Source organism: Schistocerca nitens, chromosome 4 (assembly GCF_023898315.1).
Source record: "Schistocerca nitens isolate TAMUIC-IGC-003100 chromosome 4, iqSchNite1.1, whole genome shotgun sequence".
NCBI lineage: Eukaryota > Metazoa > Arthropoda > Insecta > Orthoptera > Acrididae > Schistocerca > Schistocerca nitens.
Genome location: NC_064617.1, coordinates 447538847 through 447551946, shown reverse-complemented (window position 1 = coordinate 447551946; position 13100 = coordinate 447538847). Strand labels below are relative to the sequence as shown.

The 13100-nt window shown below is 43.1% G+C and overlaps 1 protein-coding gene across 2 annotated transcripts in view; it reads right to left on the bottom strand.

Moving 5' to 3' along the window:
- Positions 1-7385, bottom strand: part of LOC126252790 (FAST kinase domain-containing protein 5, mitochondrial) — a 46051-nt gene extending 38666 nt beyond the window's left edge. For both annotated transcript variants that reach the window (XM_049953725.1, XM_049953726.1), the window contains exon 1: positions 5931-7385. In XM_049953725.1, the coding sequence (XP_049809682.1) occupies positions 5931-7353 (1423 nt within the window). In that variant the 5' untranslated portion in view covers positions 7354-7385. The remainder of the gene's footprint in view (positions 1-5930) is intronic.
- Positions 7386-13100: the final 5715 nt, after the last annotated feature.

Below are 13100 nucleotides of genomic sequence, written 5' to 3'. Positions count from 1 at the left end.
TAATCTATCCTTTCTGAGAAACGTTAGTGTTACAGCAAGAACAAACACGATTTATGGAAGATAGTACTTTATAGAACAACACATAGGACACAGGTCGTGCACAGCACTGAACACACTGACTGGACAACAGTAATGCAGAATAAAGAATAGGTCAAACACTCGTTTGCTGTTGCTTAAATAATGCTGTTTCTTTGGTGGCTCACCAGTATGTGCCAGAGGGCCAACAGGTGGCCTCTAAAGTGGGCTCATAAACTGTACCGATGCATGCCCTCTGAAATCGCGCAGTCATGAGGGAAGGTACATCACTCGTCCATTCTAGGGGGTAGTAAAATCACATACATACATATTTAAAAAACACTAGCACTGGTACCATGGGGGAGGGGGAGGGGGAGAAGAAGAAACACTGGTCTCACAAGGCACTGAGATCACAAATCATGGAAAACACTAATGACAGAACTGATGTCCATTTCATTGTCCGATGATGGTGGCTGCTGCAGCATTTGGGGGGGGGGGGCAGGCAATGGTGAGCAGGGGTGGAAGTGGTGGTGGGGGAGTTGTTTGGCGTGCCTTCCCCCCTCTCATGAGACTTGTAGGGCAGGACTGCAGATGGCATCTCCATAGTGACATTCTCGTAGTGGTTAACAGTTGGCACTGAAGGTATCAGCGGGGTTGTTGGGGACGACGGATACACAGGACCCAGCAACAGAGGCAATTGTGGCTGCACTGGTGACATCAATTGAGGAATGGGTGTGGAGGCAGGAACCCCAGACAGCTATCTGTCAAGCAGCATCACCTTGTGCAGCATAAACTGGAACATCTGCAACACAGGAACAGGCATCGGTGGCGGCAGGGGCAGGGGAGGTGGAGGGTCCTCTGGAGCAGGCCCCACATGGGTGTCCGCAGCTATTCAGTGATGGGACGTCCACTCGTCAGGAGTGAGGATGACGCACAGGTGCTGCTCCTGGCAACGCCAGGCGACGGCAGGAACCCAGTTTGGCAGTGGTCGAAACAATGAGTCCAGACAGGCGTATCCAGGCAGAACTGTCGTGGAGCCGGTGATTAGCATCAGATGCAGCAGGTGAAGGAGGTTAGTTGGTTGGTTTAAAGGAGGGAGGGAAGGGACCAAACTGCGAGGTCATCAGTCCCTTGTTCCTGGAAAAATAATTACACAAGGGAAAGAGGAAAAGAAAGGAGACGTACAGCACAATAAAAGGAGAATAGAAGAACCATAAGGTGGAGGGTCCTCTGGAACAGGCCGCGCATGGGTGTCCACAGCTGTTGAGTGACGGGACGTCCATTAGTCAGGAGTGAGGATGACGCACAGGCGCTGGTCCCGGCAACGCTAGACAGAAGGACAACCAACACTACTATGGACAAAACAGGAAAATAAAACCACACTGAGAAGCAAGAAACAGGTAGAAGCGATAAAAACAAGAGAGCAGATGACCGTGGCTCGCCGATCACGAGAATAAAAAGGAAAAGCCAGCCACTCTGCAACACATTAAAACATCCAGCCTAAAAGCAATAGGGTGGGGAACACAAAGGGACAAAGGACGTGTGAAAACTTATATAGAATGATAAAACCCACCGTCACGTATAAAACATAAAACTAAATTAGCCAATGAGGTGTTGTCAGCTAAAATTAATGGCAAAGAGTCCAGTAACTGGAGAGTACATCGCAGGGCAGCCAAAGAAGGACAGCTCACCAAGATATGGGCCACTGTCAGCCAGGCACTGCACCGACACTGAGGTGGGACATCATGGCGCCATGCATCACCCAAGCGTGGCCAATGCGGAGCCGACAGAGAACACAGAGCCCCTGCGATAGGTCCCCGTGGAGGTCTTCTACACATTCGTAGTCTCCTTAATTGCACGCAGGTTGTTGTGCGTACTGAAGTTATGCCATTCTGCCACCTAAAGCTGCAAAACCTTGCATTGTAGTACTGAACGCAGGAGAGTTGCAGAGAAGCCAATCTCCATAAGCGGTTTCCACGTAGTCAGACTGGCCAGCCTGTCGGCTAGTTCATTGTCCAGGATTCTGACTTGACCTGGGGTCCAGACAAACACCACTGAACAACTGGACCGTTCCAGGGCATAGATGGACTCCTGGATGGTCACTACTAAAGGATGACGGGGTAGCACTGGTCAATAGCTTGTAGGCAGATTTAAACTGTCTGCCAGAGTGGGACTTGAACCTGGGACCTTTGCTTTCATGGACATGTACTTTACCAACTGAGCTATCCCAGCTTGGCACATGACCCGGGATCAGAGCCTGGAAGGTAGAAGACGAGGTACTGCCAGAAGTAAAGCTGTAAGGATGGGTAAAGAGTCGTGCTCAGGTAGCTCAGTTGGTAGAGCACTCACTTGGGAAAAGCAAAGGCTCCGGGTTCGAGACCCGTTTTGGCGCACAGTTTCAATCTGCCATGTAGTTCCTAGATCAACGGAAAATTAAAAACCTATCCCATCACCCACAATTTCTACAAATTATTTAAATATCTAGGTTTAGAGACTGAACAGTTATTATAGCTACATGGTAAGTAGTAGATTTTATTGAAAACTTGCCTGCGGGCCTAGTAAACAGCAGCTATATGGTATAATGGAGGAGGCAGCAGGAAAAGGAGAGAAGTAAAAATACTAGGTGCAGTGGTGGAATGAGGGCTGTATAGTGCTGGAATGGGAAAGGGACACTGGATGGGTGAGGACAATGACTAACGATGGCTGAGGTCAGGAGGGTTACGGGAACGTAGGATATATTGCAGGGAAAGTTCCCACATGTGTAATTCAGAAAAGCTGGTGTTGGTGGGAAGGATCCAAATGGCACAGGCTGTGAAGCAGTCACAGAAATGAAGAATGTCATGTTTGGCAGTGTGCTTAGCAACCGGGTGGTCCACTTGTTTCTTGGCCACAGTTTGTCAGTGGCCATTCATGAGGACAGACAGCTTGTTGGTTGTCATGCCCGCATAGAATGCAACACAGTGGTTGTAGCTTAGCTTGTAAATCACATGACTGGTTTCACAGGTAGTCCTTCCTTGATGGGATAGGTGATGTTTGTGACCAGACTGGAGTAGGTGGTGGTGGTGGTGGTGGTGGTGGTGGTGGTGGTGGTGGTGGTGGGAGGAGAATGTATGGAACAGTTCTTACAAGGTCTATTATAGGGATATGATCCATGAGGTGAGGGGTTGGGGGCAGGGGTTGCATAGGGATGGACAAGTATACGTGTAGGTTCGGTGGATGGCAGAATACCATCTACATCTACATCCATACTCCGCACACCACCTGACAGTGTGTGGCGGAGGGTACATTGAGTACCTCTGTCGGTTCTCCCTTCTATTCCAGTTTCGTATTGTTCATGGAAAGAAAGATTGTCGGTATGCCTCTGTGTGGGCTCTAATCTTTCTGATTTTATCCTCATGGTCTCTTCCCTAGATATACGTAGGAGGAAGCAATACACTGCTTGACTCCTCAGGGAAGGTATGTTCTCGAAATTTCAACAAAAGCCCGTACCGAGATACTGAGCATCTCTCCTGCGGGGTCTTCCACTGGAGTTTATCTATCATCTCCGTAACGTTTTCGCGATTTCCTGTAATGAAGCGCGCTACTCCCCTAGGATATTCTCTATCTCTTCCATTAACCCTATCTGGTACGTCTCCATTGTGGGAGGGGTGGGACGGATTGTGGGCATGACATTTCTCATTTTAGGGCACGATGAGAGGTAGTCGAAATCCTGGTGGAGATGTAATGCAGTTGCTCTAGTCCTGGGTGGTACTGATTTACGAGGGGAATGCTCCTCTGTGGGTGGACGGTGGGACTTTGATAGGTGGTGGGAAACTGGAAAGATAAGGCAATACGGCACGGCAGACTTATTTTTATACAAGGTTGGGAAGATAAGCCAGGGGATTATGTACTTGTTTCTTTAACTGAAGCTGGAAGATCCAGGAAGAATTGGGACTATTTTGCAGACGTGAAGGAATATGAGGAAAAATCTCACCGAGTTTTACACAACTATGTGCATTCCCATGGGAAGTGCTGGATTTGGCACCAGTAAATGATGACAAGTCTTTGGAAAAGATGTATCAGTAATTTTGAAGAATTATGTATTGCATATTTTGACTGATTTCATACTAACATATTATATCTCTGCGTGTCACACACACACACACACACACACACACACACACACACACACACACAAAATTCACAAGTATCATTACATTGCACATAACTATTTATTTTACATACAACTGCAGTAGGTCAAAAGGTAACCATACGGTTGGCCTATACTAGCCTAATTTCTTTCAATTTGTTACTGTAGCAAACACGATAATCATCACATTATCATTAAAAAGCATAAAGAATGGATAAAAAATATGTTTATAGTGAAAAAAGCACTGTTGATATATAAATCAATGCTCAAATGTTACAACTTCACTCCTGAGAGAAAAAGAGGAAGAATGAATTGTAGGATTAGATTAGATTAATACTTGTTCCATAGATCATGAATACGACACTATGTGTCAGGTTAATAAAAGATGTCTGTACAAGATATTACATTACATAAAATATTGCATGACACTAATGTTTTAATTTATTTTTTCACCCCCTTAATTTATATCTAAAAATTCAGCCAATGAGTAGAAGGAGTTGTCATCTAGAAATTCTTTTAACTTATTTTTAAATGTTAGTTGGCTATCTGTCAGGCTTTTGATGCTGTTTGGTAGGTGACTAGACTTTTGTGGCAGCATAATTTACCCCTTTCTGTGCCACCCTGCATAGAGAAGATAATCCTTTCTCCTGGTGTTATAGCTATGCATACTGCTATTACTTTTGAACTGGGTTGGATTATTAACAAATTTCATAAGTGAATATATATACTGTGAGGATCCCTAGATCCTTAAATAGATGTCTGCAGGATGACCGTGGGTGGGCTCCAGCAATTATTCTGATTACACATTTTTGAGCAATGAATACTTTTCTACTCAACGGTGAATTACCCCAGAATATGATGCCATACAAAAGCAGTGAATGAAAGTAGGCATAGTAAGCTAATTTACTGAGATTCTTATCACCAAAATTTGCAATAACCCTAATAGCATACATAGCAGAACTCAGACGTTTCAGCAGATCATCAATGTGTTGCTTCCATTTTAACCTCTCATCAATGGACACACCTAAAAATTTTGAAAATTCTACCTTACCTACAGACTTCTGTTCAAAGTCTATATTTATTATTGGAGTTGTGCCATTTACTGTACAGAACTGTATATACTGTGTTTTATCAAAATTTAAAGAGAGTCCGTTTGCTGAGAACCACGTAATAATTTTGTGAAAAACATCATTTACAATTACATCATTTAGTTCTTGGTTTTTGGATGTTACTACTATACTTGTATCATCAGCAAAAAGAACTAACTTTGCATCTTCAACAACATGGAATGGTAAGTAATTAATGTATATCAAGAACAGTAAAGGACCTAAGACCGAACCTTGTGGGACCCCGTACTTGATAGCCCCCCCAGTTTGAGGAACCAGCTGTTGTTTTAACATTACATGAACCACTTATTTCAACTTTCTGAATTCTTCCAGTTAAGTATGAATTAAATCATTTGTGCACTGCCCCACTCAAACCATAATTATTTAGCTTATCTAAAAGAATTCCATGATTTACACAATCAAAGGCTCTTGTGTAATAGGAAGTTATGATTTACATACACACAGTGCTGTAAACATTTCCCAAAAACACTTCAATACTGACACTGTTCTGAAAATGAAATCTTTTTGGAATTTTCTTACAGGTGATACATTATTATTTAAACATGTGGATTTTAAGTGCTGAGCAAGTCTGAAACTACATTTCAGTGCAAAAATCCCTTTTGTAGTTATGATTTTCTTTCTAGTTCTTAACCACCACATAAAACACTGTGTATACATACCATAAGTATTTTTTATGAACTCATGTTGTAGAACACTGTCAATCAGATCCAAGTGATAGGTATCTCTCAGTGATAGATAGTACAAACAACATGCGAGACATTTTGGATACAGCTCAATTTCTTGTTGTCGGCTTGGACTGTGGAGTTCCTCAGCTATTATCTTGTAGATACACGGAGTTGTCTGCGGATCATAATTGTATTGTGTGAGGGCTAGGGCGAAACGCTCCAGGTCTTTCAACCTAGCCGTCTTCACTTCATCACAAAACCGCTGAGAAATAGTGCGCATCATATCTTCATGAAACAGCTGCACGTTTGTACCTGCCAATGCTACATGGACGAGACTTAACAGTGAAAGGCGGGGCACCTCATCCTTTAATTTCTCTAGACAATAGTATAGGATGTCGGCGTGATGTGGTGTTAAGGAGTATCTAAATATCTTCAAAATAGCAGCGAGTGTGATGTCATGAACATTACGGACTTCGTTTGTTGTACGTGCCAGTATTTCTGATATCAAGACATGGCTGCGAATTTTTGTTTGCGATTTGAAAAAGCCCATTGCAAAGATACCAATCTCGTCAAGGGACAGTTCATCAAAGCACTTCTCAACACTGTATTCGAATTCGTACTTGATGCATTCTGGATGCCACCTACGGTAAACATTAGTATAAAACATGCACTGTATTAGTTGATAAGGCAACAAACGTGTTGGCTTTCTACCCAATTTAAAATTTGCAAACCACATAAAATCTGACTTTCGTACCAAATATAGTTTGTACCAGTGATCACAGACGTAAAGTACCGTGTTCAAATCCCAAGTTTTAATTCTTTTTACACATTCCTTATCAACAGAACGCCAGATGTTAGCAAAGTTTGGTGTTTCTACTGACTTTGCCATCGGCCACAAACGTAAACACCGTAGAATACCAAAGAGATTTTCATCAGACATTTTTTCACTCTTGTCCGCGACAGCTGCACATAGGTTACTGAATAGCTCGTCTGAAATCTCATGTGGATGGCTAGCTACATAGTGAGATACAGTTTCAAAAGCGGCGTATACATCATCCACTTTACCGTCGCTCCAATCCGTTTTAACGATTTCTTGGAAATTTTCTTCGGATACATGCTTTACCTCTATTGTGGCAGGAGCTAGAGTTTGTGAATACACTGGAAGTCTCTCAAAAACCGTATGAGCGTAAGCATTCTCTCCTTCTGCAAAAAGCTTCACGTTTAATGCAGCAGTAGTGCATATTTGTTTATGAAGAACCGGTAACCTATAACAGATTCTACTCAAGCACGGTTCCCTGAGATTATTGTAGTGACTAGCGAAATATCTGGATGGTGTATAGAAGTTACACAATTTATCACAAGCTGACGGATTCAAACATTTGTAAGTAAACGTTGAAAACTTGATGAGTGTTTTCATTTTGTAATTTCAAACATCACACAAGCGCTACATACAGTACGCACTGCAATTGTCAAGTGTTCAATGCAGTTCCGCCAACTCTGAAGCACAATTTTCCCCTATCGCATTTGAAATCCCCCTTAGATCTGGCCAAAATCACCTAAATAGTTTGTCAAACCAAGGGCCGGTTATACAATCTCCCGTTAGCAGTCGGTTAAGCTCTGTGCCCGGAACAATGCGAAAAACGTGTTATACGAAGCCAGAATAACGCCTAACCGGACAATAAACTCGAGATAACTTAACTGGCTATTTTTGGCCGGTTAGCGAGCTTATCCGGGGAATAAGTTTTTGAGATGACATGAATAGTGACAGTTGCAGCTGCAGACAACGATGTCGAGTTTTTGTCTGAACTGTTCAAGAGAATGAGGAAGGAGAAAACAGTGAGATGCCGCCGATTCCGAATTTATATTCAGATTTCGCTTTGTCTTTTCAATCTTGTACGTGAGGAACTGGAGCATATGACAGAGAGGTGAGACTATTTCTCTGTTTTCTAAAATAACAATGCTTAATTTCCAAGAATGTTTGCCTATGAAGCCGCGGGCTCCAAACGATAGATATCAAACGTGCGATTCTAAATCGATCACGCGACTGGTGGCAGGCGTTATGAGCATGTTTAATTGTTTATAGTGGTCACTAGAGCAACGACAAAAGATGAGCGTTACTAAAATAGCTGTAATTTTAAAGAAAACGACCTACCTCACTCGTCGTCGACGCTGTCGATGCGAGAACGTCCGTTTGATGTGTATACTATGGGAGGCATTCCATTTTTGCGGTATCCTGGCTAGATTCTGCCAATGTTAGCATGTTACGCCCTGCGAATCCTTGCACCAGTGTGCAATATTTCATCCAGTCCTCAGTTATGGGATAATGTTTTGGGGGGTAAGTGCTGGAAACATACAATTTTCAAGATAAAGAAAAGAGCTGTTCGAATAGTAACAAATAGCAGTAAAAGGGCACACTGTAAATAGTTGTTCAAAAAGTTAGAAATTCTGACGGTTCCATGTGAATAGATTTATCAAAACATAATGTATATAAGGAAAAACATTAATCTGTATACCACAAAGAGCACAATTCACGACCATGGAATCAAATCCAGACACTGTTTACATCTAAACAGAAGAAACAAGTCAAAAACTCAATATAGTGTATTATATGATGGTATTAAATTGTACAACAGATTACCATTAGAAATAAAAGATGTAAATGATCCCCACACCTTTAGTCAAAGGGTAAAAAAATATTTACTAGATTATAGCTATTACACTGAAGATGAACATTTAAAATAACTATAGACTAATGTTCATGAACATTGTATTCCATAACAAATTTAACTTGATATGATTAGAAAAGTAGGATTAAGTATAGGAGCTGTATATACGAGAATAATTCAGAGCAGAAGTTTTTGTTTGCTTCTCTTGTTTCTTAGCTTTCAGGGCTGATAGTGTTTCTTTTTGCTAATTTGTTGTTGTGTTCTTGCATGTATTCCAGGAGGGGGAGGCGCAGAACTAATCAAATTTCGCTTTTCAGAGGCTTGGCTTGCTTTTTAGCTATAATGTATTTTCTTAAACCGTGGTTACCCTGCGTCCCTCCACCCCATGTCCGCGCGCCTCAGCTGCAGACAGCTGATGTAATGGATCTAACACAAGTTTCTCAGTTTCAGAACCAACAAATTGCCTACCTTGCTGACGACGTTACAACAACTACATGCTGCACAAGCCACATTGGCCGCACAACAGACGAACAAATCAGCCCAAGAAGTGCTGTCGACCAGCATACCACTGTTCCAGCAATTTATCGACACAGACGGGGAATGGCTCGAATACCTTACACAGTTGCAAGCACATTGTCAAGTTCATCATGTAGAAAACACTGTAAAGCTGCGATACTTTCTTTCGATTGTGGTGTCCTCAGTGTTCAAGTTAATACAAAAAATTACCCAATGGCGTCTCCCGACCACCTCAGTTATGACGAAGTAATCGCTGCATTAACTCAATGTTACATCCAGCAAGTCCAAGTAGCTACAACCAGATATCACTTCTTTCGCTCGCAACAAAAAGCCAGAACAGACGTACCAGCAGTAGTACACAGAATTAACGGGAGTGACTAGGAAGTGTAAATTTAAGTGTAGTTGTGCCAACTTTTACAATGATTTAATGATTAGAGATGCAATAACATTCGATGTCCCAGATAGAAGAATAAGGAGCAGATCTTAAAGTACTCAGATCCATCACTTCCCAAAGTATTGCCAATCTTACAGCAATATGACTCGGGTTCCATAGAGGCTGATAAGTTTGACCAGGTCCTGATTTGTCAGGTCGAGTCGCTGCTCGATTGTGACCACTCCGAGCAGGCCAAAAACAACGAGCGCCTGTATGGCTGCACGGACAGCCACGTAGACATGTAAACAGAACTGTGAACTTAGTGAAGTCTTGTCCTAGATATTTTGCTCGCCATAAAAGACAGGATTGCCTATCATGTAAAGCAACATGTCACACACGTGGAAAAATGCCCATGTACAAGCAGTTTGTTTGTCAACTTCCAGAAAAAAACAGGCTCATGCACATGCATGAACACTGTGTTTTCCACACCTACAACAGTTTCTAACAAACCTAGTGTTGTGCAGCGACGTTCTAACAAACTATTTGTCTCATTACACATTACTGACCATTTGGTGAACTGTCAGTTAGACACAGGTGCCTCAGTAACTTCGCTTAATCATGCCACGTATGAACAGTTAGGCTCATCACGCCTTTGTAAATCTAGCAAGCACCTCACAGGAAATTCCAGTGCTTGGACAGTGTATTTGCCTGCCACTTACAAATCTCACACTGGGACAGTGAATTTTACTGTGTTGAAATCCAGAGACAGTGAGAACATTTTCGGTTTAGATGCCTTCGATTTGTTTGGCCTTAGCATCCATAGCAATGCAATTTCCACACCGGATTGTGATCCAAAAGACAACGTAGCTAGCTTGCTTTAAGAATTTCCTGATGATATATTACTATATCTCATTGCTACCTATCAGAACCCCTTGGAGAGCATTAAAGATAAACACCAGTCCTAATTTTCCAATTGTAAAGTGACCTGTTTCCAAATTACATACAACAATAACCACTATTTCAGTATACATATAATTCGAAAACAATGCTTTGCTGATTAACATTGTTCTTATGTGAGAAACATAATATAAATGTGAAATTAATACTGTAACTAATCAAAAGAAATGTAGCACATGGCCAGGATGTACCAGTAAACCTATCAGTATAAAATTACTACAGCAAATTAAATAGAACATATAAATAAAGCATGTTAATTGAATCTCTGATATATGTTAGCAGTAAAAATCAGGCACTAGTTCATTTGTTATAAACAAATTTAGAAATGTGATTGTTACCTGTTACATAATTAGTCAGAAAATGTTATATTAAATCGTAACTAAGTTGAAAATAGGTTCACCTTGTTCAGCACTGAGATTGTAAATTTTTAGCTATGTGTATCTCATATTCAGTTTAACTTTTAACTGTGATTTTATATAAAATTGTAATTTTCGTTGTAAGTAATTGTTAACAAAAGTATAAATACACACCTGGATATGGAAAAAAGAACACATTGACACCGGTGTGTCAGACCCACCATACTTGCTCCGGACACTGCGAGAGGGCTGTACAAGCAATGATCACACGCACGGCACAGCGGACACACCAGGAACCGCGGTGTTGGCCGTCGAATGGCGCTAGCTGCGCAGCATTTGTGCACCGCCGTCAGTGTCAGCCAGTTTGCCGTGGCATACGGAGCTCCATCGCAGTCTTTAACACTGGTAGCATGCTGCGACAGCGTGGACGTGAACCGTATGTGCAGTTGACGGACTTTGAGTGAGGGCGTATAGTGGGCATGCGGGAGGCCGGGTGGACGTACCGCCGAATTGCTCAACACGTGGGGCATGAGGTCTCCACAGTACATCGATGTTGTCGCCAGTGGTCGGCGGAAGGTGCACGTGCCCGTCGACCTGGGACCGGACCGCAGCGACGCACGGATGCACGCCAAGACCGTAGGATCCTCCGCAGTGCCGTAGGGGACCGCACCGCCACTTCCCAGCAAATTAGGGACACTGTTGCTCCTGGGGTATCGGCGAGGACCATTCGCAACCGTCTCCATGAAGCTGGGCTACGGTCCCGCACACCGTTAGGCCGTCTTCCGCTCACGCCCCAACATCGTGCAGCCCGCCTCCAGTGGTGTCGCGACAGGCGTGAATGGAGGGACGAATGGAGACGTGTCGTCTTCAGCGATGAGAGTCGCTTCTGCCTTGGTGCCAATGATGGTCGTATGCGTGTTTGGCGCCGTGCAGGTGAGCGCCACAATCAGGACTGCATACGACCGAGGCACACAGGGCCAACACCTGGCATCATGGTGTGGGGAGCGATCTCCTACACTGGCCGTACACCACTGGTGATCGTCGAGGGGACACTGAATAGTGCACGGTACATCCAAACCGTCATCGAACCCATCGTTCTACCATTCCTAGACCGGCAAGGGAACGTGCTGTTCCAACAGGACAATGCACGTCCGCATGTATCCCGTGCCACCTAACGTGCTCTAGAAGGTGTAAGTCAACTACCCTGGCCAGCAAGATCTCCGGATCTGTCCCCCATTGAGCATGTTTGGGACTGGATGAAGCGTCGTCTCACGCGGTCTGCACGTCCAGCACGAACGCTGGTCCAACTGAGGCGCCAGGTGGAAATGGCATGGCAAGCCGTTCCACAGGACTACATCCAGCATCTCTACGATCGTCTCCATGGGAGAATAGCAGCCTGCATTGCTGCGAAAGGTGGATATACGCTGTACTAGTGCCGACATTGTGCATGCTCTGTTGCCTGTGTCTATGTGCCTGTGGTTCTGTCAGTGTGATCATGTGATGTATCTGACCCCAGGAATGTGTCAATAAAGTTTCCCCTTCCTGGGACAATGAATTCACGGTGTTCTTATTTCAATTTCCAGAAGTGTAGTAGGCATGCAGGCGCCTTGGGGCACTCGTTTTTTTGGCTAGTGTTGTGAGCAAATGTATTGTAGGCTTTGCAAATATAGACATAATGTCTTATGGGATAACAGCAATCAGTGATTTTATAATGTTACTTAAAATCCGTCTTGATTGCAAATTTTTTTTTATTTTTTTTATATGACCGGTTTTGGTTCATTCAGAACCATCTTCAGATCTGATATTTCAGTTACAGCAGTAACCCGTCCAAATCCAGCAACTTTCACATGCTACGTCACTTACACAGATGTGACGTAGCATGTGAAAGTTGCTGGATTTGGACGGGTTACTCCTGTAACTGAAATATCAGATCTGAAGATGGATCTGAATGAACCGAAACCGGTCGTATGAATAAAAAAAATTGCAATCAAGACGGATTTTAAGTAACAGTATTGTAGGCTCACTCGTTTGTTGATTGTTGTGAACTCTGTGTCGTTTGATGTCAACTTTGGGTACATGTAATGTAACCGGTACAGTTCACTAGGCTCGGACACCAGAGCCCTGGAAATATATTGGTATTAAACTGCACTGTATTTTGGAATTTATTTGGGAGTCTTCCGCAATCCTTTTCATAGGCTGCACAGCGACGAGACATGAATCCAGGAATTTTACAAAACCCCGAGAACTAAACAACTCCCAATGTTGGTAGAATTGACATGAAAACAACATCACATCG